At 49.5% G+C, this 26,355-nt stretch overlaps 1 protein-coding gene across 1 annotated transcript; it reads left to right on the top strand.

Moving 5' to 3' along the window:
* The first annotated feature begins 194 nt into the window (after positions 1 to 194).
* TADA2A (transcriptional adaptor 2A) lies at positions 195 to 21,983 on the top strand. The gene is made up of 16 exons (XM_052688932.1): positions 195 to 271; positions 931 to 1,063; positions 1,747 to 1,853; positions 2,803 to 2,862; positions 3,490 to 3,581; positions 4,609 to 4,766; positions 6,122 to 6,210; positions 6,733 to 6,805; positions 12,535 to 12,598; positions 14,489 to 14,532; positions 14,639 to 14,749; positions 16,105 to 16,176; positions 16,754 to 16,886; positions 17,563 to 17,606; positions 19,356 to 19,429; positions 20,703 to 21,983. The coding sequence occupies exons 2-16, from the start codon at positions 1,039 to 1,041 to the stop codon at positions 20,886 to 20,888; spliced, it is 1,332 nt and encodes a 443-aa protein (XP_052544892.1). The 5' UTR covers positions 195 to 271; positions 931 to 1,038; the 3' UTR covers positions 20,889 to 21,983.
* The last annotated feature ends 4,372 nt before the right edge of the window (positions 21,984 to 26,355 follow it).

Genomic DNA, 26,355 nt, shown 5'->3' with positions numbered 1-26,355 from the left:
GCCGCGCTCGGCCCTTGCAGTCGCGCGGCCGCGTGCCCTCAGGCAGAGCGGGCCTCGAACCCGCGGCCCGGCGGCGCCCCGCCGCCTCAGGAACGCAAAACGGGAACCCGACATCGGGGCTCCGCACCCCCCTCCGGGCGCGCGCACTGCCCGCAGCCGAAGGGCGGGGCGGGACGGCACGAGGCCGCGCACGCACAGCGCCTCGGCGCACGCGCACGGCCGTTACGCGGCCGCGCGAGGCCGTGACGCGCGGGAACTGCCCCGGCGCGAGGTGAGAGGCGGCGGGGCGCGGCCCGGCAGCGGCCAGGGGGAAGTCGGGAGCGTACCACGGCGGGGAGGAGTCGGATCCGGGGCGGGGGAGATGGACAGTGCGGCGGACAGGAAAAGGGAGCGGGCGGGTGGCGGCGCGCTCCCGCCGCTCACCTCGCGGCCTCGCGAGGGGGCGGGGCTTCGGGAGGGGGCGGGGGCTCGGGAGGGGGCGGGGAGGGCGCCGCCTTGCGGTGAGGGGAGGACGGTCCTCCAGCTGTGGCCCCGTGTGGGACCCCACTGAGCGCCGCCCGTCGGACTCAATAGGAAAGCGCCCGAATCTGCCCGACGCAAACACGGCCCCAAGGTTCCCGGTGCCGCCATCGCTTTTGTCACTGTCTACTGGGGCCCTAGGAGTGTGTCCCCATCACTTCGCACCTCTCTCAGAATCACACAATCATTCAGTTCCAAAAGACCTCCAAGGTCCCCCACCCATCCCTCTGTGCCCTCTGACCGCATCCCTCAGCTCCACATCCCTGCACGGATCTGGAACACCTGGCGGGTCGGTGACCCCCAGCTCCCTGTGCCAACACCTGGCTGCTCCTTTAAAGAAACGATTCCTCAGACCCAACCGGACCTTTCCGGCACCACGAGAGGCTGACCCCACCTCTGTCCCTGTGACAGGCTGCTCACAGCTGCTGTCTGCTCAGAATGCTGTGAGGATTTCAGCCCAGAACACGGCTTTGGACGCAGTGCGTTTGAGGCAGCACGAGTTTCAGGGAGCAGCGCAGGATGGAGCGCCTGGCCTCCTTCGGCAGTGAGTACCGCAGGGCTGGGAGGTGTTTGAGCTGGGGAGGGAGACAGCAGCAGAGACGTCTGATCCCTCAAACCCTCAGCTGCATGAGGACAGCAGTGATTGCTGGCAGTTCAGACCTTGCTTCTGTCCTCTTTTTACTACTTAAATTGCAGTTTAGAAAAAATAATGGCTTAAGACAGTATTTTGACTGTTTTGCAGTGAACTCGCAGAGCAGTGTCTCACTCCTCATTCAGCAGCTCGGGGTTTGGACAGGTTACAGAACAATCAGGCCAATGCCTTTGCAACCACAGCAATGTGCTTTTTGAGTCAGACGAGGAGGACGGATGGGAGAGTGCTGCTGTCTGTGCAATATTCTCCATAAAGCCTTGGGTCTCTGGGCACTGAGTCAAGTCAGCCAGCTCACAAAGCTGCCACCCCTGTTGAGCAGCACCAGACGGCTGCTGCAGAGCTGTTCCTTGACTCCAGCATGATCACACAACTTGCCCTCTGTACCAGGTCCATAGCAAAGCTTAAATGCCAATAGCTGTCTTAATATTCCAGCTCAGGAAGGAACTTGTATCAATAGAATAGAAGTTGCATACAGCTGAGTTCATTTTAAATTGCTGGACACCCAAAGTGAATTTGGGTGATCGCAAAAGCAGCGCCACGTTTGTTTTGCATGAGATTTACTTCTGGCTTTGCAGATGACCCCTTCGATAAACCTCCATGCAGAGGTTGCTCTTCGTACCTCACCGAGCCCTACGTGAAGTGTGCAGAGTGTGGGCCTCCTCCCTTCCTCCTGTGCTTGCAGGTGAGTGCAAGGATGAAAGCAAAGACATTCATTTGTCTGAGAAAGTCATCAAAGGCCGTCCGGTGCCAGGCTGCTCCATAAACACATTAATAACGGGTCTCTGCAAACTCATATCAACACACTTATTTGCTCAGGGACAGGGAAATGGCAAAGAAAATGTGGGAGGCTGAAGAACTGAGACACGAGCAGCTGAATGAGACCTGGGTGAAGGCAGCCAGAGCTTGCTAAAGACATGCAGTCGGCCTGACTGTAACACAGCATGCCCCTGCACGTCTGGAGAGGCATTGTTTCTGTCACTTTTATGGCACAGAAAAGAAAATCTATCAAGAAACACCCTCTCCCTGTCCTCACACCTTTTTTTCCTTTTTTTTTTTTTTTTACCTCCCATATGGCAAAGAAAATCAGCAGGAAATTTGCAATATAGACAATAATTCTGACCGGATTAAAGTTATTTACAAATTGTGTATGTGATCAGATTACTGCAGAAAGGATCGTTAGTTTTAATTATTTATGACTAAAAAACAGCAATGACTTCTAATACTGAAAAGGGAGCTTTCTCAAAGCTCCAAAAGGAAACCACTCTTTCAATACTTGCAGAATGCTCAGAATTCCAGGAATGACACATAACATGGCACCAAGCTTCTTTCACCTGCCTAACTTGGCTATAAATACCTAACAGAAAGCGTGGAGGTGCACACGAGTTACATCTTAGTGTAAAAGACCAGAATACTGCACAGCTTCAAAGTTATAACACAAATTGTTATAACTGCTGTTACACATTTTTTCTAAAATGAAATCAGAAAAAATAAATATGATTTTCAGCATATCAGGTGGTCAGTTTTTATCAAGGTGGGTAAGCGATGGTCAGAGAATGAAGGGAAAAAAGAAGCCAGTCACAATGTTTTCAGTGCAGAAGAGAGTAACGTAATGCTCCTCTTTTGCTCTGCAGTGTTTCACACGAGGATTTGAATACAAGAAACACCAAAGTGATCACACTTACGAGATAATGGTAAATATTCCTTTTGGGTTACACCTACTCAATCCCGAGCTCTCATATTTCCCAGACCTTGCTTAATAACAGCACATAAAACAGTAACTGGCACAGTTCTTGGATTCATAAGTTTAGACCATTAAATAAACGAAAAACTCTTCCTTGTGAGGAAAGAAAAATGTCCATCCACATAATGGAATAGTGGAGATGCTTCTGTTACATTTTTCCTTCTGCCTGGATAGCACAGTGCATCTCCTAGACTTTCCAATTCTTTAACCATGTCAATTAATTTCAGTTTCTCAGTTGTTGTCCTCCCCAGAAATGAATTGCTTAAAAAGTTTTTGGCAATTGTTACAGTTTTGTGGCATAACGTTAAATTACAAGTGGCTGAGAGCACGTGTGGCAGCATACTGAGATCTGTAGTGACAAACTACAGATTTACTGCAACTGGTATTTACTGCAACTGATGGACCAGTGACTTCAGTAATCTGACAATTATCAGGATTCATGACACAGTAGAACTGAAACACAGCCAGTACTTTGTGCTGCGTCGCCCTGTAGCCTGCAGCCTCTTCTTTTCTTCGTATGGTGGATTATAACTGAGAATCACAGCAGTTTGATCTGCTGCTTTTTTTTTTCCTTCAGACTTCAGATTTCCCTGTCTTGGATCCTAACTGGACAGCTCAAGAGGAAATGGCACTGCTGGAGGCTGTGATGGACTGCGGATTTGGAAACTGGTGAGCATGTGGGGGCTCAGCCCCCGTCAGTGAACGATGGGGAGATCTCTTGTTTCACTGGATCTTACTGTTGAATGCATCAGTGCACAGTGAATGCTCTGAGTCATCGTGGGTGAGATACCAATTTAGCAGCTAAAGCAGAACATGGATTCTGTTTTCATCTCTCCTATCACACACACAATTGGTAGGGGCCTCTCGTGTGTTTAATGGCACCTCTAGTGAAGGACAGAGCTCCCTCGTGTCACACTGAAGCCACCAGGTTTGGAAGAAACTCAACTATTGCATGACATTTTCTTTACCTCAGTTTACTCCTATGTAAAAATCAACTGCAGAGTTTCTCTCATGTGGTTTCTGCTTGCTTACAGTGGCCCATCCAGGAGTTGTTACTGGTTTCCTGCTTCTGTGTCATGTTTAGAATAGAGCATTGGAAATATTTAATATTTTCCTGTGTTCTGTTAATTTCTGTAGTTGCTACAGGATTTTTATGCATCTGTAAATAAAGGAGATCTGTGGTGATGTTATCTCTCTTCTCCATGAAAAGATTGCTATGATAAAAAGCACAGAATGCCAAACTACACAGAAAGAGAGCTGTGTGCCCTTATGTAAACCTTACTGTTAACTAAGACTGAAAGCTGGTTGCAGTTGTACCTGCAAGTATTCTGCCTAGTGCACCTTGCCCTCAGCAACACAAGTAATCTTAACTTTTTCCTTAAACATTTGGCTTTTTTCAGCCTATTCTGGATAAAGGGAAAAGTGACATTTCTTCCTGAAATCCCTTGCATCCAATTTTTACTGTAACAGAAATTGGAATGATTGCTGCTGGTGTTGTGATACGGTTTTTTTAAGGCTTCAGCTTACACAGCCATTTTACTGAGACAAAACACCAAGTTCCTCCTCTGTCACTGCAGAGCAGTTCTCTGCACGCAGTGCAGTCAGTTCAAAATGAAATTTACCTCTTCAGAATAGAAAAAAAAACCTCAACATTTCCGTGGTCTTTGTATTAAGCTCCCCTCTTTCCCCACTGCAGGCAGGATGTGGCCAACCAGATGTGTACAAAATCCAAGGAGGAGTGTGAGAAACATTACATGAAACACTTCATCAACAACCCCTTGTTTGCATCTACGCTGCTGAACCTGAAGCAGGCTGAGGAGGCGCAGCACAGCGAAACAGCCATTCCCTTCCACCGTGAGTGCCTCCACCAGCAGCTCGCTGCTGTCTGCCTGGTCTGTGCTCTGCAGGAATGAAGCAGGCAGCCTGTGGGGGAAGGCACGCACCACACACACACAGTTGGCTTTCATTCCCAAAAGGAGAGCTGACTTGAACAGAATGGTCTTCTGTGCACTGTATTACATCACGGGGTATCAAATATAGCAGACTGCACATGCAGTGGGAACGGGGAGCAACAGAGTGGTCTGATATCACCATCAGCTGCTGAAAACACAAAGTTCCTGCCCAACTGGTGAAGGTGGTCATTCAGAAATCACCACAGCAAAAGCCTGAGTATCCATCATGTTCAACAGACAAACCTCAAAGCTACTTCACGTGGGGCTCAAAATAACAGCACGTGCTCTTGTGAACACCACTGTGAGCAATCCCCCATCGCTGAGGTGGCTGCTCATCTTGTCCAGACCTCAGGTTTCCACCTCTAGAACATTCTATCTGATGACCCATTTCCTGGCAGCCTGTTGGTTGGTGTAATCTGTCATAAAATCACTCTCTTTGAACAGCGCTGATTTCACAGCTCTCTATTTAAAAGTGTCTTTAAAATGTTTATCTTAAATTTCAGCAATTGGAGGAAAACTGGTGCGTTTTGTGCAATCTAACATCTTTAGAATTCCTCCAGTCTGTCAATGCAAGGCTCTCCAAAATGGCTGGGCAAAAAGACTGCTTGCCATCTGGAAGTTCTGATTTCATGAGAAAGTGCTTAGGAGGAATAGGCTCATTTTGCTTCTATCCCTGGCTGCTGGCATTGAGTTTTATGTGACCTGTACCAAGAAAAATTCTGTGAGCTCCAGCTTTCTTTATCTGTAGCATGGGATTTACAATTCTTAGCTCCTTCACGAGTGTGCTGTGTGCCTCGGTCCATTATTGTCTGTAAATTCCAAGACCCTCAGTTGGGAAGCACTGTAACAATTCAGTTGTCAGGCTTTAATTGCAGTGCTCTGTAAACAGCACCCAGAAGATGGCAGATTGAACAGCCCTGCTGCTATTAACCGAAAGAACCTGTGCACCGAGAGCACGACTGCAGAGGTTTAGGGGGGATGCTGAGTTCTGAAATCTGGAGTTCATGTTTTATAGTCTGTTTATTGCCTCAAATTTCTGTTTGACTTTTGAGAGTACTCTGCAGATCTCAGATTCCTGCCTTTTCCTCTGGATTGACTCAGGCTTTTCCTGACCATAACCCTGCATAAACCCCCAGTCGTTTTTTTCTTCACCTATCCCACTTCTTTTGCACAAAAGTAACACAAGCCAACACACAGAGCAGTTTGCATCCGAAGCAGCCCGTGCCCTACAATGACTGAGCGCCTTTCTTTTCCCAGCTGCTGATGATCCCCCCCGGCCTACTTTTGACTCCTTGCTCTCCAGAGACATGGCTGGGTACATGCCGGCACGGGCTGACTTTGTCGAGGTAAGAATTCCTCCTCCCATTATTGTGTGTTTGCGACTGAGCGCAAGACCAGCAAACACACAGCTGCACAGCCCTGCCTGCAGTGTGCAAGGCAGAAAAGCCACAGGCGGTGCTGGCAGGACGGCTGGTCACAGCGAGGAGGAACAGGGCCGTGCTGGGACGTGGCCACCGCCTGCACCTCTGATGTGAGCAGGGCTGTGAGCTGGCGCTCAGAGGAGCTCGCGTTCTGTGTGCTTCTGTTCCATGTGCCTCAGATGTGGCTGTGTGATCCACAGCCTGCCTGGGCGACCTGCCTCATTTCAGTGCTCTAGCTGTGGGCTCGGCCATAGAGGTGCACGCTGTGCATTGCTTTGTTAAGGCAGCACGGCGACGTGCGTTGCTCCAGATGGAACCTTGTGCAGCCACAAATGAGTAAATGCCTCTGTTGTCTTACATGCCTCTGAGTGCTTACATGTGTCCTGAAACTCGGTACCGACCCTTTAGCGCTGGCTAAGTGACAGTTTATTAATTATCTCTGAACAGGAGTTTGACAACTATGCTGAATGGGATTTGAGAGACATTGATTTTGTAGAAGATGATTCAGACATTTTGCATGGTAAGTCTTGTTTTTGTGCACTGCTTGAACAGTATTTCACTGGGTCTTTTTCTCTACAGACCTACTTTAAAGTGAACATTCATTTTTAATGATCTCATTTTAATGACTAACATTTCTATGGTTTTCTGTTTCAAATCTCTTAAAAGCTCTTAATGAATTGATGTACAATTGGTACTAACATATATCATAAAGCACTTTACTCACTACTGAAACGTAATCAGTTGTAAAGTAGAGCATGACCCAAACAGAACAGTGTCTGTCAGTAATTGGCATCTCTGTAGGAGCAACACAAGCGATGCTTGATGTAAGAAGTAAATTATCTGAGCTAGCAATTAGTCTGGAAACGGGCAGCAGTACATCAGTGTTTGAGTAAAGACCCACACAACCACTGCAACCAGAAGTGCAGTGCTTTCATAGCACCTCCCTCCATGCCTGAAGGACGCTTTCTACTCATATAATGCTTGTGAGCACTGTAGCAAGGCAGAGCTTTTCTTTGATGCAGAAAGAAGAGGAACACCTTCCCCTCTGCTGCTAGTACCCTTTTCCACTGCTGTATCTCATTTCTTAGAAGATTTGCCACTTATTCTAACTGCTCATTTTTAGGAAATCTGTTGCTAAGATAGGATTGAGACTGGAAGCAAGGAGATGTGTAGGGTAGGACTGCATGCAACACTTTGGAACAGTTACACTCTTGAAGTGCATGTTTTTCAGTTGTTAGACATGCCTGCAGTCTCAGCACATTCACTGTACCTTAGGAAGTTCATTAAGAAGAAGAGTCACTGTGCGGGTCCAGCTACCACTGCTGATGTCTGTGAATGCCACTGCCTTAATAATACAAATATCAAGAAGTATTACAATTAGGCTTTAATCCATAGCCAAATAAAGATTACATTTACTTACGAATGTGGGAAAAAGTCTGATATTTAAAAGTTCCATATTTGTGTTTCAGAATTCCCCCTCCCTGTCAGGCAGCGCTCAGCTGAGGCAGTCAGATCCTGTTATGTACAGACAGCCTTTCCAAACTTATAAAAATCAGTTTGAGATTTAGCAGTGCACAGAGTTCTAAGGAATGCAATCTCCCTTGGTTCCAAAAAAGTTATGAGAATCATATATCAGTCTCTTTTCCCTTTTAACTTTTATTGAAAGAGGAACTGGCTTGTGGCTGTCACAGATTCATCATGCCCTCTCTCCACTGTTACTTTTTATTACTATTAAAACAGCCTTCCTTCTGTGTCCTGTAGTGAGTTCTGGCAAACTAAAAAAGCAAAACCTTTTCCTAGTTCTGTGCATTAATGGATTGCAATGGTTTACCAACACTTTCTTCTATACCCCTCACACACATTCTGCCTGTTGCTGCACAGGTCAGCCAGGTGAGATGTCTCCTCTCAGCCCCCTCTTAAATCTCCAGTCTGAATGCAAACAATCACCTTTCCTCATCTCTTTGGAGCATCACACAGCTCTGCAGGGCCAGCCCACAGGTCTGCCTGGTGCCCTGCTGTCCCACAGCAGATGCACAGAAGAATGTAAGAAAAGTCCAGCTGATGCTTTTCTTGGCTTATCTGCCAAGTTTTGTGCAGCCAGATGTTAGTAATGTTAACCACAGACCATGTTCATACCATTTTGACCACAGTTCCCATCCTGCATGAACTTAGCAACTGTATGTATTTGTGAGTTTCCCCTTAACATCCTGTAGCACTGACTTCCACAATTGAGTTAGGAGTTCCACAATTTCATTACGTGATGCATGAAAAAATACTTCCTTCTGTCGGCCCAATCTTTTGCCTGATAATTTCATTGGGTGTTCTTCAGTCCATTCTTTAGTTGTCTCCAGTATTTAGTATAGAATGTCAGGCATTCGCCTTGTGAAAACTCTGCTCAGAAAACTCAGAGCCTATGGAGCGTGACCGACTGCATTTTCAATCCCTTAGCTCAGAGGCTCTGGCAGCATCCTTCCCACAGCTGTTCCAGATCTGCCTATGGAGAGAGAATGCCTCTAAAAAAGTGAAGTCCCAGGGCCTAGCCAGCTGTTTTTCTCTTACATGAGGCACCTTAGGGAGGGAAATAATTATTTTCTAACAGCAACTTTGGGACCAGATCTTTCCCTTCTCCAGGCTAGCATGAAATGGCTCAAGGTGTGCATCTGAAGGAAGGGACGGGCGAGAGGCTGACTGAAGTCCTTGCACTTTCCTGTTAGGGGCAGAGGAGGCTGCAGGCAGCCCTGGGGCTGTGCTCTCACACACCCCTGCCCCAGCCCTCCCTGGCAATGTTCCTGCACAGCACCTCACTGAGATGTCCTTGAAAAGCAGCGCTGTTGCTGCCCTCCACTACATCTGCTTGAGATAAACTCCTTGCTGGCCAAACAGTAAACTTTTCTGTTTTAAGGTACTGAGTTTTAGCACATTAATCACCCAGAGAAGCCCAGGTAGGGTCTGACAGCATAGATTGCGCTTCAGCTTTGTGAAAAATTCCTCAGTCTGTTTTCCTGCTGTGTGTTGACCCTCACTGACTCCAAGACTGATTTTTCAGAGTACTTTTGTTTTCCATTTGCTGCAGGTGACTCAAGCTAGACCTTGCCACAGTGAGCAGAACAACTTCTGTGGTTTCTCAAGCCATAGATTGTGCTGCAGGGGATGGGTTGCTCATAAGGCAGCAACATTTGGTGCTTGCATTGAAACAGAATTCCCCCTTCTTCCTTCCCATCACTGCTTTTCTTATAACTATAGAAAGTTCTGCATCTGAACCACTTGGTCTCCATTCAGTAATCTCATTGGGTTTTCTTGCCACACTTCCCTGCATCACCCAGCATGTTCTCAGTATTTCCACAAGAAAGAAGAATGTTTGATGCGAGATCCTCCTTTGTGAGGAGCACACAAACCTGCACCCCCTGCTCCCACCGCTCCGCCATCGCTGTGCCACATCTTGGTCTCAGAGAGATGGTACAAATTGGATGAAATCCTCCTGATTTCTGTTAGTTTCCCCAACTGTTTGTTTTGCTGCAGCACTCACAGCCCGGTGAGTACATGCAAATCAATACTGCAGTGAAACAAAACCATAATGGACGGATCAAGTGAAACAACGAGTTATAAGTGGAATTCAGCCCATAGTGCTTGAATATTTCATGAATTACAAGTTTTCATCAGACTGAATTATAACATAAGTCATTTGTTTTTCCCAGGCTCTTTCTCCCTCTCATGTAAATGATTTTTACTTCAAATGCGAGGAAGTAATTGCTGAGGCTGCAAGTTTGGAAGTGTGTTGGGAATAGGCTGCAGCTCTGGACGTACAGCAGTGACATTTCATTTCATAACGTACAAGACAGCTGATGTCCTAATATTCCATGATGCTTATTCTCTTAGGTCCTGACACAGTCTGAAGGCCAGTCCTGTGCTTGCTTTGAGCCCTGCTTTCTTCTGCAGGGGGATATCAGGTTGTGGCCATGAGGTTTGCACCACCCGAGGCACAACCTGTTTGATGGCTTTGCATTCCTGCCATTATTTGGCTCCTGCATGCCAAGCAAAGGTTAGCTAGAGTGAAACAAAAGTTTCACTCAGTGTTTGGAAAGGCTGTGCAGACTAAATGAGGCTGCAGAGGAATGAAAAGCAAAGAAACTGTTTTGGATGCTGCCTTGGGAAACCAAAATATTTTGATTTTTTGGAATGCAGAAAGGAGCCTTGAATTTCTGCCTATCACTGGACCCCTCAAGGCTGCTGTGACCATCTCAAAAACTCTTCTTTCCCAAAGCTGGCACTTTGAAGGTGATGTCAGCTTGGATTATCTCAAGTTACCAGGACAAACAGCTGCCTCCCCAGTATAATCCAAGGGGAAAAGCAGAAGCAAATCATCTTCATTTGTAAAGCATCTCTTTTTCTCATTTTAATGCAGCATGTAACAGTGTGATAGTCTGAGTTATTCATGCATTCCAGATCTTGTAATAATCAGTTATCTCAGTATGAATGTATTAAAAACAGAAGCCCCTCCAAAAGCACACATGGCAGCAAATACTCATTTTCCTATATGCAAAATCTCTGGTTTTGCCCTTCACCTATTCTCATGTGCTCCCTTTCCCCTCCCAGTGAATCAGAAGTTCTTTCAGAATGTTGTGTGCTCAAGTGAAAGCACTGAAATGCAGCAGTTATTGATGCACAGTTACCTGTGATATTGACAGAGGCTCTCTGTGCAGTTTCTGCACGTGCTCACGGAGCACTGCCCACACAAACCCCACAAGATAACGTGCTGCCTGGGCCTGCATGGGCCTTAAAAATACAGCATTATTTTCCATCAGCTGGCACCAAAACTTTCAGATATATTTCATTCATGTTTCCGTTCTGGCATTTCCCATTCTCTTCTGCTCATGTTTAAACACGAAGGAAAATTTCCCACCTGTGCTGGTTCTTAAATTAGGGCTTATGAAAATACACAACTTCTCCTGAGCACTCTGCTTTTGCAAAAAGAAGCAAGGACGTTGTACCACCCTCCTGCCTTGGTGTGCAATCTTCTGCTCCTGCATTAGCAGCAAATCAGTTTGTATAAATTCGGGAGTTTCTGTGTTAGCAGAGGATCAGCAAGTGGAACGCGATGCTGCCGGTGCTCAGCACTGCCTGCAGCTGCAGCTGTCCCTGCTTGCAAGAAGTGTTGTTACCCCCAGGACTGCACGGATTGATTGCTGCAGGCTCAGGGCTTCCTGCTATTTACACGCAAACACGGATTTTTAAATGAATGCGAAACCACACAGCCACACTCCTTTCTCCACTGCGCTGTTCAGTACTGAGCAGGGAGTCCAGTCGATGAGGTGCCGCTGTTGGGTGTGCGCTGTTTGTGTGGCTGTAGAGAGGAGCACATCCCAGCTCCCAGCACGTCCAGCCACGGCTCCCCTTAGCTGAAACTTCACACCTTGTGTCCGCAGCCTGAACCCGCAGTCAGGTTGTAAGCTTACTTCTGGGACCAACCGACCCAGCAGTCAGCCAACCCCAGCCGAGTCATGGCCGAAAATCTGAGCATTACTTAACAAAATGAGGGAAGTGATGCTGGTCACCTCAGCTTGTAGGGATGTACCTGAAGGGTTTATTGTCCCCATGGTTACAGGAAGGAGAAGCCAAGGATCTCCACGGGGATCAGTCAGGACTGCAGACTGATTTCCTCCTGAGAAGGAAGTGGTTCCTAACGAGCGTGGCTTTTTCACGGTGCGCTGAACCCTTCTCTTTGTTCTGCCAGCAGATAGATTCATTTAGAAGTTAACGAGCTAAAATCTCGTAGATGTTTTCAAGAATGGTAGCAAAGGCTACGTTGATTCTTCTCAATGCAGAATTCAGCCTTTCTGTTTTCTGGAGTCCTCTGTGTGTGCTGAGAAGCCTTGCTCAAGGTGAAAGCTGAGGCCCATCCATCTGATAAACTTGCTTTTCGGGAGAAGCGATGTGTGACAGCAGCATGTACAAAGGAACAAAGATGTGCTAATAGTAAAACTCTCCAAGGTTGTGTAAAGGAGAGAAGTTCTCGGGTCTACCCAAGTTCACTCTTAGAAGCAGTAACGTGTGTGAAAAGAGGAATAGAAAGAAAGGCTCTATAGTTAGCATATGCTTCTGGTGGTTTTATGTCCATGTAAAATTACCATGGGATTTTTAAAACATCAAAGTAAGTGACAATTTCAGCCTGCCATGAACATAAAGGCTTGAAAATTAGCATTAATACAGTGATTCGTCACGTATTTTGTAATCCTCTTCTCTGTTTTGCAGCTCTGAAGATTGCAGTTGTAGATATCTACCATTCCAGGTTAAAGGAAAGACAGCGAAGAAAAAAGTGAGTTTTCAAGCAGCAAAGCAGTGACTGTGTTTCTTTGCTTCAGTGCCACGTTTGTCGCCCAGCACTGGGCAGAACTGATTCCCTGCAGCAGCCTTCCAGACTGCTCCCATGCAGGGAGACCTGCTGCTGGGAGCTTTGCATGGCACGGGTCATTCTGGACATGTAGTTCTCTTTCTGTGCACAGATCTACATCAAACACGTGGCTTTAGCAATGGTACCATGCCAGAAAACATATTAACAGACCGGTACTTCTTAGGACATACGGGCGACAAAGGACATCCACACTCCTTTGCTCTCCTTTAAGTGCACTGAGAACAAATCACTCACTTAAAACCTGCTGTCCAGGACTCCCTGCTGCAGGAAAGTCTTGTTCCCATTGCATCCACACTGCTACCCCCAGTCCAGTTATATTGAGCAAACTAAGCTTCTGGCATGTCTGCAGAGCTGCAGGTTGAAATACTGCCTGGGAAACTGCTCACACACAGAGCCAGTACTGGGAAGAGGAGAGGAGACAAGTCTCTGTTTTCCTGTTCCTACGTAGTGCTGATGGACCTCACGTGGTTTATTTCCTGCTGTAGGGAAAAACAACCTGTGCCTGGTTGCCAGAACCCCCACTTTCTCCTTAGGGCTGCTTACATCAGGATTTCTGATTCCCAGTGGTCCACGAGTTGGTTTTTCATAACATGTAATGAAGATAACTGTACTACCGACATGAGTTTGAGTCATTCATTCAGTTCATTTGACAGCTTTTTCAAATGACTCAGTCTGTTCATTAAATTCATTTTTATTATAATTTCAAATACTTTCTTCAATATTTAAATTATATCTTGCTGCATTATTGCCTGTTGGAAGCATGAGTAATCTGTAGTATGACTCCTCCTTTCCTTCTCATGATACAGCATGGTGCTGCTGGAGCACAGGTTCAGAGGTGCTAGTTATTGACCTGGCTCTTTGTTGTTTATAAATTAAAAATACTTACATGCTATGATTTCCATTATGGTACGTTGTGTTTTACAAAAAGAAAGTGCTATAAAGCTCAGTTACATGACTCACTTTCTGTAATGTTCCCACAACAGAATCAGGAAAATGGCATAAAAACACTGAGGTCACTCAGAAAGTCTTCTCTGCCTAGGAGAGGGCCCTTATTTGTACACACTGAGGAAAGTAGAATGGATTTTATAGAACAAAGTCCAAGCTGACCCACAGGAGCCAGGCCTCACATATCTGCTATCATTTGCAGAAGTCAGATGCTGATCAGGTTGCCAGTCATGACCACACGGCACTGGCAGAAACCTGTGACAAATGCAGCTGTCATGCACTTGTACATATCTTACCTGCCTTCTTACACTGCTCATTTCCCTGTTCCTGTCACAGACATCTCAAAGTTATGTATAACCTAAGCACTGTCTCTGTAAAATCCAAGCAGCCATGGAAAACCACCACCATTCAGTTCCCAGTGGCAACATTTGCCCTTCATCCCTCACCCCTGCTCCATGAGAAGGACATCTGCCTTTCCCTGGAGCTGGAAGTCACGCTCTGTGACACATTCGGTGTCCTTCCAATTTTGGAAAGACAAGTTGTGAGACGCTGTAGATGTGAACTCTGTCTAAAAAAAGAAATTTCCAACCCTTTAAAGCAGCTGTGGCTCCTTTTGTGCTTAGCGCTGTCAGGGTTGGAGCGGTGCACAGCACTTTCCAAAACCTCCCTGATGAAAATCTCACTGCATCACGCTTCTCAGCTCTCCAGCTCAAGGGCCATAGAGATTTCACTTGTTTGGTTTTAGGCCCATCTCACAGTTTAAGTCAAAGTTTCTTGTGAAGCCTCTGTATTTATGTGTGATACACAAGTTAATGCCTCTCATTAATACCATTTTGCTCCTTGTTACAGAATTATAAGAGACCACGGCCTAATCAACCTCAGGAAGTTTCAGAGTGAGTATCACATGTAACTGCTTCATGATAAAGTTCAGCGTTGCCATGAAAATACTTCTCTCTCCACCATCACCTCACCAAAACGTGTCACTCTTTCCCCCTTCAGTTTTGGAAAGACGATACCCGAAGGAGGTTCAAGACCTGTACGAAACAATGCGGCGCTTTGCACGGATCCTGGGACCAGTGGAGCACGATAAGTTCATTGAAAGCCACGCACGTAGGTGTTTGGAGGGCTCTAACATCCATGTTCTTCGGTAGGCATAATAAGGGGTTGCATCATCTGCAGCCTTTCCTGAGCGCTGCTGGAGGGCAGGAAGTTGTTCCCCCCTCTGGTCTGACTGCCTCAGGAAAACAGCTGTTTGTGTGCTGGTGTATTAGATGGACAACAGATGTTTCTTCCCACAAATGTGTGTCCCAGTGCTTTGACTTCTCAGCTGACCAGAGCTGCTCACCTGCTAGATGAAGTGCTTTCTTACCAGAAGCCCACTGCTCATGTACTGATCTGCGTATCACGGAGAGAAGAAAATCCCTAAAACTTAAGTTTGCATTGAGGAATAGGGAGCTGGCAGCAAAGTGCAAATTCTTTGAAAGATACACGTTGAAACTATTCTGTGTGTGCATAATTACATAGCACAGCTGTCATTACGTTCCCTGCCTTAAAGGGAGAGGCATTGTTCCATCTCCGAATCATCTCGAGTTCGTTATGCATAATCATAGCATGCATTCAGTCAGATTCCAGCACGAGTCATTGCATCCTGCTTAATTCTGTGACTTAAATGGGGAAAATTATTGCTCATTAGAAAGAACAAAGCATTTCAGCAGTTGTGACTGTACTCTGGAGACACTAGTGTTAAATACCACAGCCATGACCCTGCAGATCATGCGTCTGACACGCATGCATTTATCCTCAGCTTCGTGTTGTCACTGCAGTGACAGCCAAACCCTCCAGTTCACCTGTGAGCTGCACACAGGCACTGAGCATGTCCTCTGAGAAGTTGAGGAAATGAATTTGAGACTGGCAGCTTGCTCACTGTAAAACTAGGCGATGTCTTGGAGCCAGCTCATAAAAGCTATACACAGTAAATAGTTCTAAGCACAAGAAACAAAGGTATTTAATCTCAGCAATTGCAGAAAAGGAGAATTTTCCACAAGGAAGCATTTTGAGAGGTCCAGTTATGAAAACTGTAGTTTAAAGACAGCAGTGGATGCTATAAAGGAGCCAGGATGGAGTCGTTTTTCAGACCTAGTGAAGCTCCTTCCAGAAATGCTCTACTGTTGTTGCTTGCCTTGGCGGGGTATGGCAAAGGAACTGTCAAAGCATGAAGGAAAAATAATTCTCCTGAGCACAGGAATGCTAGAAATTAGCTAACATGTGCCATCAAGGGGTGTAGTGGTGGGGGCAGAGAGTCAGGAGGGCTCACAGGCTCTTGCAGAGAGGCTGGCCCTGCTGCTGTTGTGTACACTTCACAGCTCAGCTGTGCAGGCAAATAAGAACAAGCCATCTTCGCCATCCCCACTGACCCACGTTTCTCTTTTTGGGTTTCCCCTCTGCTTCCCATTGGGATACAACAGTGGAATTTGAGCTGCGAAGGGAAATAAAGCGCCTACAGGAGTACAGAGCAGCAGGAATCACCAATTTCTGCAGTGAGTACCTGATGCATTATTGAGCCGGTTCCCATTCATCAAGGTGTGGAAGGATGAGTTTGCAATATTTAGGATGTGTTGAATAAAAAGGCGTTTTTAAATGTGTTTGCCTGTCACTTTAACTGAGCACAGCTCTGGCGGTGCTTTATGCTCTTAGAGCTGCTCTGAGCCGTCAGCTGGGAGAGCTGCTGCCCAGCACAGCTCTGCTTCACTCAGCGCCCCTCAGAAGCCCCAGAAAAACACACCTTGTGGCACAGTGGTCTCCTGTGACAGGCACTGTCACTGTCTACCACAAGTGGGCTGCCTGGACATAAGGCTGCTGCCTCTCCACAAATAAAATGCCTGGCTTTGGATCGTGGCAGCCTCGTTTGTTCGGTTTTGGCCTGAAATTGATGGTGGGGAGGGGCAAGGAGTGGAATCCAATACCTTCTCACGCCAAGTAGTTGTCATGAGGGAGAATAGCAGTCTGGTCCAGAGCTGGAGAACAGTTTCTCCCTTATTCCCCAAAGCAGAACAACAACAGTCTGAACACTTTGACCGAGGCAGCACACGAGGTTGTGGTATCTGTTACCCACAGGTGCGAGGACATACGACCACCTGAAGAAGACGAGAGACGAGGAGCGCCTGAAGCGCACCATGCTGTCTGAAGTGCTGCAGTACATCCAGGACAGCAGCGCGTGCCAGCAGTGGCTCAGCCGGCAAGCTGACATGTATGGGCGCAGTAAGGCCGTGCTGTGTGCTCCTGTTTGCTCAGATGGAGCTGAAACACTTTTGGGTCTGATAACGAACACGTTCCCAAGCTATTGCAGTAAGAACAGTCCGCACAACTCAGAAGGGTGAAAGGTGGGAATAACAGCAACAGCAACTTGTTGGAGTTCAGGGACGGAAGGGCCTGGCGGGGGCTCAGCATCTCCGTTTTCTGCATTTTATATTTCAGGAGCTTAACTGCCATTAATGAAGGCGTGGAGGGAAATGAGGTCTTTCAGGATATTAATGAGAGCAGAGATGACACTCGGAATGTTTTGTGTGATTTTAGATGTGGCAGCATTATTAATGTGTCGTCACCTCACACAAGCACTTTGATTTCAGGAGCAAGCTGCAATGCAAGAAGTGCTGCAGGGCTGAGGAGATGATTTGTCATTTCCCCAGTGAATTTCTCACTGCCCCCCCAGCCCCACACATCTCTTTTTTACAAAAACAGGTTTCAGACATGGTCCTCAGCTGGGGAGTGGTAAATATTTATAAATCCTGCTGACTTCAGGTTGGGTCCTGGGTTATGCAAGCTGAATTGTATAAGCATTAGAAGCTGGAAGAAAGTCTCAGGGCCAGTACAGACAGCCACACTTACAACAGATGACGGCAATTGAAAATTTCCTTTCTTTCCAGTGATTCCGGCCCGACTCCCGCAGCGCCGATCCCTTCCAATTCAGGTACGTTTCAGATGGCGGTAAGGAAACAGGCGTCCGCTGGGAGCACAGCCCAGCCTGCACGCGGAGCACAGCTCCCACACGGCTGCACGAGTGCTGGCCCTGTAGAGAAGCGCTGCCTTCCCCGATGCTGCCTCTATCTGAAGCTCATTCCACATGCAAAACTGACTGCTTTTGCTGAATTTCTGGGTTGTTCTGGTTACAGACTGGAAACCCATCTTGAAGCCACATGAACAAGGCAGGAAAGAAAACAATTTTCACATGAGAACAAAAACTATCTTTTAAAGATAAGCTAGTCTGGTATAGTAACATCACAGCAATATGAACTGCTGCTTTGGAGAGAACGCAGCAGCGCAGGCTGGCACCCAGGGTCCCCCAGGTGGGGATGGTGTCCCCTCAGCCGAAGGGCTGCTATGCAGGATGAAGTTAATTGGGAAGTACTTTGTGGCCGGTGAGGGAGAAGACCTCAAGAGAAAATGAACTGTTTTGCTTGTGGAATTCAGATAGCATGCAGTGTTTGCAGCCAGTATCTTGTGTTGAACAAAGCCCAAACAAAATACCAAATAGTTGCTAATTAAATGAACATCCTGCATACTGAACGAGGCAGGGATACTGTGGAAAAACTGCCACGTGTCTATAATTAAAGGCTGCCTCATATTGAATATACAAGAGGGCAAATTATTGTTGCTTAACTTTAATTCTAGATTTTACGATCTTGGCTTTGCAGCCTTAATGTATTATCTTTAATGCAGTTTGTATGCATGTGTCATTTCCTACGTTCTTAGAAATTCAAAACCAAATTGTCCCATACAGCACACTGCTTACAGCCCCCTGCACCCTGGAAATCACCTGCCCTGCACACACGCTGCTCACTGCAGCGCTTTTCCTCCCGGTCGCTGGGCGCTCGGCCCTCTGAGCAGGCGACTGAGCAGAGCTGCCAGCACCATGCTGGGCAGGGCAGGGCCTGCAGCATCTTTGGGAAAGCAGAGCTGCAGATTTCCCAAGATCTCCCACTTTGCCAAACCTGAGAAGGCTGACCTGGGACAGACCTAGCCCTGACAGTGCCAGGCATGCAGCCTGCAGCTCAGGGGCAGAAGACTCCAAACACCAATAAATGTCCTTCGTTCTGCTCCACACCCTGGAACACAGGGGAAAAAATCCTCAAACCTCCTGGCAGTCTGAGCCACACCGGTTATAGCTCCAGTTGTGAACCTGAGAGCTGACAGAGTGCCTTGTGGTAGATGCTTCCTTCAGAACCGTTTCTCATCACAGAAATAAACGCACAAACTGCAGTTGTTTTGCAACACCCGCGTCACATTCAAAGGCATTTAAAGAAAACTGTGCTTCAGGAAGCTGCCAGCACAGCCCGTGTCAGCAGTAGCAACCCCTGCATCCCACACTGCAGTGCCATGGGCAGCCCCAGCTCCCAGCCTGCAGCTCTGGGAGGTGCAGCTCAGCCCACCTGACAGCAGCCCTACGCCCACAGATCCTCCCTAACACCGGTGAGGCAGCATTCGCTGCGTAAGAGCCCTCATGCATGCATGCACAGCACTTAACTACATCTGTTGCAAAACCAGACCGTTTGTCAAAATAATGCCCTTTTTATGTTAAGCCCTAAATACCTCTGAGCATGAGCCCTCGGATCATGCTGGGTTAACGTCACAAGGATCAAATCGCTGCGGTAACGCCCGGCTCCGCCACTTCCAGGCCGCCCCAATGGTTTGTCAATGTTTCCCTCCCTTGTCCCCGCAGGCAGACGGAGCGCCCCGCCACTGAACCTCACCGGGCTGCCAGGGACGGAGAAACTGAACGAGAAGGAGAAAGAGGTGAGGAAGTGAATGCTGCACAAAGCATGGCGCTCACTGCACGCGTGCACCCGCACCGTCTGCACCAGGTGTGAGGATAATGCAGCAGCTTAGGCCCTGACTGCCTGTTCCAGCTCACAGTGGCCTTCCAGGCGGCTTCTTAATTTCAGTTAGTGCTGTGTGTGTGCTGTGGCAAATTAGCTTATTTAGCAAAGAAAGGTAGAGAGAGCCAAGGTGTCATTACAGGCCATTACAGCATCAGAGATGGCATCCTGTCCTCCTCCATCAGGAGACAGGGCTGAGTGCAGGAGTGATTTTCTTGATGAACATCAGTTTTCAGGTTGGCAGAGGATTTCATTAGGGGCTGCCTGGACACCTCGCTGAACCTGAACGGTGTGGTTCATCTCACACCGTGCAGCTCAGAGCCAAGCCTCAGCCCTCAGCCAGCCGTGCTGTGCACAGGATCAGGTGCCAGTGAAACATGGTCTATTCCAGACCGCTCTCTGAGTGGAGGTGCATTTCCCATCACTGGGATGGCGGCACTGGAAGCCAGCTCAGAGGTTCACTGCAGAACGTGGCACTGCAGGCTGCACCCAGCACACACAGTTGTAGCTCAGACTGTGGTGTGTTTGGGGCACCTGTTTCCTTCTCTGCCAAAACAAAGTTCCTCTGAATTCTGCCATTTCTTACCAATGAGAAACAATCATTAAGCATTTCCCGATTAAAAGGAGGCAGCTGCTGTTGGAGCAGATGGGAGCAGCGCAGGCACAGCTGGCAGCAGCTCCACGGCACTGCCCAGCACTGCCCAGCACACGACTTCCAAATCCCTGCACGGTTTCCACCCTAGATTTCCAGAAGGCTTAATGTGTGCATAGCTGCTTTTGTAGAACGGCATTGAGGACTTTGTGTGCCAGGGATTAACAGGCAGATGCCCGCCGCGGCTCTCGCCCAGCAGGCTGAGCTGCTGCCTGCGCGTCTCTTTGGCATGCGTGCATCCCTGGTTCGTGGAGAACAACGCCCACACGGGACACACTCATAGCTACGCTCCTGTGAGCCCGGAGCTCGCTTTCATCCTCCTGCTTTGTTTCTCAGTCAGGAATGTTTTTGAATACAGCAGCCGTGGGCTCCTCCCTGCCCACCTGCGGCTCCTGGCCGCCATCACCGCCTGCCCCCCACCACAAAATACAGCACAGCTGTTCTCAGGAACACGACCGCGGCCTTACTGCCCCAGAACGGATCACGGAACGAGAGCAGGACAAGTGTAGCGCTTATTAACTTCCCCTTTGCCTTCCAGCTCTGTCAGATGGTGAGGTTGGTCCCCGGAGCCTATTTAGAATACAAAGCTGCCTTAGTGAACGAGTGCAACAAACAAGGAGGGCTGCGGCTCGCGCAGGCGAGAGCGCTCATCAAGATCGATGTGAACAAAACGAGGAAAATCTATGACTTCCTCATCAGGGAAGGGTACATCACCAAAGCCTGAGGAGCAACACGGCACTCTGCTTGGAGCAAACGGACACGGAGAAGCTCTGAAGTCACTTTGACAGCACTGAAAGATTTTAACAGTGTGAAATGAAGGACATTTTCTATTGTTTAAAATCTTTTGGACCTTTTTTTTTTTTTTGTAAAAACAAGTAGGAAAGCTTTGTTAGACGGTATGAATGCTGACATTTTGTCTGGTTTCCTTTTGACTGTGCTGCTCAACTCTGCTGCTGTCAGAATTGCACACCACGTAGCACTGCCAAGAATCCCGCGCCGTATCAGCCGATCTGTAACGCGAACGGCCGTTCCTTTCCACATCTTGTGTAACCAAAGGAATTGCGGCACTTTTATCCTGGCAGTGCAGAGAACGAGGACGGGAGGGCAGCACATGAGAGCCACACTGACTCAACCTGAGTACAGGCAAAAAACGCAGTGCCCTCCCTCCTCTACTCCTTCCTAAAAGCGTCAGCTTTCAAAGGAGATAGCACATGCCCCAGGCTGCAAAAATGGAGCTCGCAATTGTCCCATCTTTTTATCTTAATTATGATAAAGGATGGGAAAGGACACTGCGGGGAAACTCCTGGGCAGTTGTTACGTTAAGTGATACTAGCACGTATTGCAGCACAAGAGTGCTGTGCGAACCTGTGGGCTTCATCTGCTGCCACTTCATTTGCCGTGGTCGCATTGGGTAGATTCCTTCAGCTGAAGTCTGTCGTGGCTGCTGCGGCTCCGTGGAAAGGCCATGAGGTGGATGGAAGGCTGTGTGTGACAGCCCCAGCTGCCTCACGTCAACAAAAAGCCACCCCGTTCCCCAGCATTCCCTTCAACCATGGAGAGGAGAACACTGCACACACCAGGCCATGGACTCTTAGCCCTCCTGGCTGTGATGCCCCGCTATCTCTGCTTCACTCTGTGCGTCCTCAGGTCTAGGTTCTCACGCTGCAAAGCCCAAGCTATAACTATACCGGTGCATATTTAAGATGTTTGGCTTTAGATTTTTGCTTCCCCTCCAGAAATGTAATTATCCTGTGTACCTGAGGTGTCACTGAATGTGCGGTATGTTGGTCTGCAATAAAATCAAGTTGATCTGAAACAATCTTAGATGGTATTCTGGGCTCCAAGTGAGACAAAGCTGCTTCTGCTCCATCCAGCTCTCCGGTGCTGTGAGAGGGGAGAGCTGCATCCCTTTGGATGGCAGGGAGCTAGAAAACAGTTCTCTTTCCCAGGGAAAGTAGGAAAGGTGAGGCAACGGGAAACGGGGCAGGGAAGTTTCCCTCACACAGCATCAAAGCAGAAAAACAACAGGTTTTTCTCCTCTTGCAGGGCACCACGCAGGCAGGCTCCCAGCCTGTGCCACACTCAGCACCTCCTCACTCCTGTTATTTCCAGGCTCCAGCACAACACTCCTGTGCTGCAGGACAAAGGGCAGGGAGCCGTGCTGAGAAAACGCTGTGGGGTCACAAACCTCTGTCCACAGAGGGCAAACAGCACCATGGCACGGCCGGCCCACGCTGCAGCCTGCGGTCAGGTGAGCAGCAGTCATACCACGATGGCAGATTTTTGGGTCCAACCCTCGTAACACCAGCGGGAGGCTGACCAAACAGCAGCAGGAGGCAGGGTGGGACTTCCCCCCCCAGGAGCTTTCAAATCTCTTCCAACGCAATATAACACAACGAGCAGACAAGTACCTGGCACCCTCCTCTGCCATTCTGCAGAGAGGAGGCAGCGCTCAGCCAAACCGCATCCCCTGCTGCGCTCAGCCACTTCCAGGGAGGGGGACATGGGGACAAAAGCCACCCCGATCTGCCAGCCACCCTGCTGCTGTGCCAGAACCTCCTTCACATCCCAGCTCCTCTCCTGCTCCACAAAATGTCTCCGTGCCACCCAGCCCAGCCTCCAGGAGCAGCAGCAGTGGCATTGGAGGGGCTATGAAATGGGGATCTATCTTTATCAGCTCCGGGAAGCACCGTGTGCAGCTCTGGCACTGTTCAAGTAATTAACAATAATGAAAAGTTCACGTTGCCATGGATATGGTGTTCTATTTACAACACGCATCTCTCCCTGTCACCCAGACCCGCGCAGCAACCAAAGGAAATCAGAGCCCCATTCACAGCCCTGGTGCGGGGCTTTATTTATAACCAGCACTGCTGCAGCATCACGGCCTCACCGCTGCCTTTCCTCACCAAGACCCCCGGCTCCCCAGGCAGCAGCTGCCCATAAAGAGAGACCCAGAAAGAGGCTTTTCAGACACCTCTCACTAACTGCTCACATGGGTTTTTTTCAAACCATGCAGTCCCCATGCACTGCTTTTGAGAACTTTGCTGCTAATGGGCCTCATTCCTTACTGCAGGGCAGGGCAATATAAAGACAGAAGCAAAGGAGCAGAGGGTGCCCATGTTTGTTTGCACATGGGTCTTGCTCGCACGGCGCTCCAGGAATGCCAGCCCTGCTCAGTGCACTGAGGGCACACTGCTAAGAATCGCAGTTGGCTTAATTAAGGACTCAGGTGTACATGAAAGATTAAATACGGAACAAGGCCGGGGAGGGATGGAAGGCAGCCAGTTTGGACTAATGTGCCTATCTGGGTACCTGCAGCATTAATTACACCCGAGCTCAGGAGATAGGGAGAGGCTGCAGCTGCTCCATCCCATCACATTCCTGGTCTTCTGCAACGGCCATCACACGAGGCGTGTGATCTTTGGGGCTGTTATCTGCCTGCCACTAACAGCATTGCTGCTTCTGTCTGATTGCAGCTCTGAGCGCTGCAGTCACACAGCGGCCATGCGCTCGGCCTCTTGGTGATGCAGGGCCAGGAGTTCAGGGCTGCACACAGTGGGTCCCCTGGGCTGGCACAGCCCCAGCACAGCACTGGGCTCCTGCGGTGCTGCCAGGCTGCAGCGGAGCAGGTGATGCCGATAGCAAAGTGACAAGAAGTGCAGCTTTGGCACCTGCTCAGGTTCCCATCAGGTGGGGCCCGTGAAACCTAAACCTCCTGGACACAAACATCACTGCTCTGGAGCAGCAGCATTTCAGCGACAGCTAAAGGAAAACTGCAACTGTCCACCTGGCTTCTTTGAAATAAAAAGAGAAGAACTCACTTGGAGATGCCCCATAGAAATTTCCCCTGCTATTCCACAAACAGGTTCAGCAACCTTCCGGGGAAAAACAGCATGGATCTGCCAACATGGAGAAAGCGCACACTGCGACCAGAGCTCACACCACACATCCCCAGCACAGCTCAGCACACCACTGCAGCACTGGGTGCAGCAGTGCAGGAACCCAACAAGCACTGGATGGAAGAGGAAAGGGCACAATAAACATGGATGTGGAGTCAGTCATCAGCGGTGGCACAATGTTCTGCACTTTTACCACTCGGGAGCCATTAGGAAACACCTGCTCTGCCACAGGATTCCCACTGGCCCTGAACACGGATCACCTTTTGCACCACAGAAAGCAATCCGGCATCCCTTGAGCTTTCTATGAATTGCTTCTCATTACTTTCCTTTTTTTTTTTTTCCCTGAGCAGGAGGTGCCTGCAGTGAGGCAGTGACCTGGCACAGCTGTCCCAGACTGAGATGGGATGGGATGGAGCCACAGTGGGAGAGGTGCAAGGGAGCAATGAGCATCTTTAGAGGCTGAGCAGCCAGGCCAGGCCACGTCATGTCAGCCCATCAGCCCTCAGTTGCAGCACACAGCGCTGGGGCGCAAAGCATTGCCTGCCAGCTGGGCCAAAGGCAGGCAGATTGTGGCTGCACGGCCCCGTAACTCAGTGGGCAGACACCTGGACGGAGCTCACCCCACCCTCTGCTGAGGGGACCCCAGTGCCCCTGCACCTCACTTCTTGCCAGCACACAGCCTGCACCACGGGCCCTGCAGTTCCCATTCTCTGCTTCCACATCCAGCAAGAAACCCATCAACTCAACAAACAGCAGAGCTGTTTCCCATGACCCTACAGAGCCCACCAACACCCCCGGAAGGGAGAACTGGCCCTGACCAACAGGCAGGGATGCAGGGTGTGAGTTTGGCCCCGTGCTGACTCAGCCCTGGCACACAGCCGGGCGCAAACACGCACCTGGGCTGCGGAAGCTCTTCCCACTCCACTCACCAGCCCCATGAATCACAGCACCCCGTGCACTCAGATCAATCAGGTGCCCGGTGCCAGGGCGGCACTGCAGCCACCACGGGATGCAGGGACACAGCAGCAGAGATGTCCCCCTGCCAGGACACGGAGGACCCACCCTGTGCAGTGGATACGTGGCGCTCTGCTCCCTGTGTCGCTTGAAAGCGAGCAAAACTACTGCTGTGCCCTGACATCCGCCTGCCTCCCCAGAGAGGCCTCTGGTGACCTATATTTGGCCGCTTAAATCATAAGCAGTGACCTCAATCTCAGGTCTTGTTTACCCCCATTAACAAGCAGTGGCCTGAATGCCTGCTCAGGGTTCCCTCTGCTCCGCGCCGTCACCTCGCATCTAATGAGAGGCAGCCGGCAGCTCCTGGGCCAGAATCACCCACAGGAGAGCTCTCGCTGCCTCCCCACACGTTCCTGCTGGTGTCACTCACAAACTGGGGGGCACAGAGGGGAAAGCAGCCCCCCAGAACCACACCACAGCCTCACAGACCCCGCGGTGCCTCTTGGTGAGCACATTTGCTAGGAGAATGCTGTGCCACGTGCTTTAACCACCCGCGATGGGGAGGCTGTGTGGATAACACGGAGCGCCCAGCATCCCCGGGCTGCTCGCGTCACGCGGGGTCCCTGCCGCCCTTCCAGGGAAGGGTAAACTCCCACGTAACCATGGAAACTGGGGAGGATGGCTGGCAGCAGGGCTGGATTCCTGCTCGCATGGCACTGGGTCTGGTGCGGAAACCTCAGCCGGCACGCGTGGCCACCACTGATCACAGGGCACAGCAGGAAAACACCCCAGTGATTAAGCTAATAGCCCTAATGACCAGCTGATGAACCGAAGGCCGGACGCACCCTTTGGGAACGCGCCCAGCACCGCACAGCGCTCAGCCCAGCATGCCGGGCACGGCCACACTGCGCCCAGCTGTGCTCAGGGCCCCTTCACAGCACAGGACGCGAGTCACATCCCAACAGTTCTCATCTCTCTTCCAAGAGCCCTGTGCTCAGTCCTGGGGGGTGCTTCCTTTGCTGTGCCCTGGGGTCAAAGGTGCCCTCTTTGCCTGCCCCGACCCACGCCGAAAGCACACCGAGCTGCAGCAGGCTGTGCTAAAGCCATCCACCCAGCCACGACACAGCCAGCTCTGCCCAGGAACGCGCCTCACAGTGCTCGGAGGAGCACTACAGGTGGCTGCCACCCCAAAACCATCTCCGAAGGTGACGCCCCGATCCTGAGGACCCGATGTGCCCTCTGAAGGACTGCGGCACAGGGAGAAGCCTCACACCCAGCTGCAGGCCCCTCACTGAGCATCGGCCCCGGGTCCATCCCAGCCCACAGAGCTGCTGCTCA

Source organism: Tympanuchus pallidicinctus, unplaced genomic scaffold (genome assembly GCF_026119805.1).
Source record: "Tympanuchus pallidicinctus isolate F22 unplaced genomic scaffold, pur_lepc_1.0 scaffold24, whole genome shotgun sequence".
Classification (NCBI taxonomy): Eukaryota; Metazoa; Chordata; class Aves; order Galliformes; family Phasianidae; genus Tympanuchus; species Tympanuchus pallidicinctus.
The sequence above is the reverse complement of the archived record's forward strand: the minus strand, read 5'-3'. Positions and strand labels throughout refer to the sequence as shown.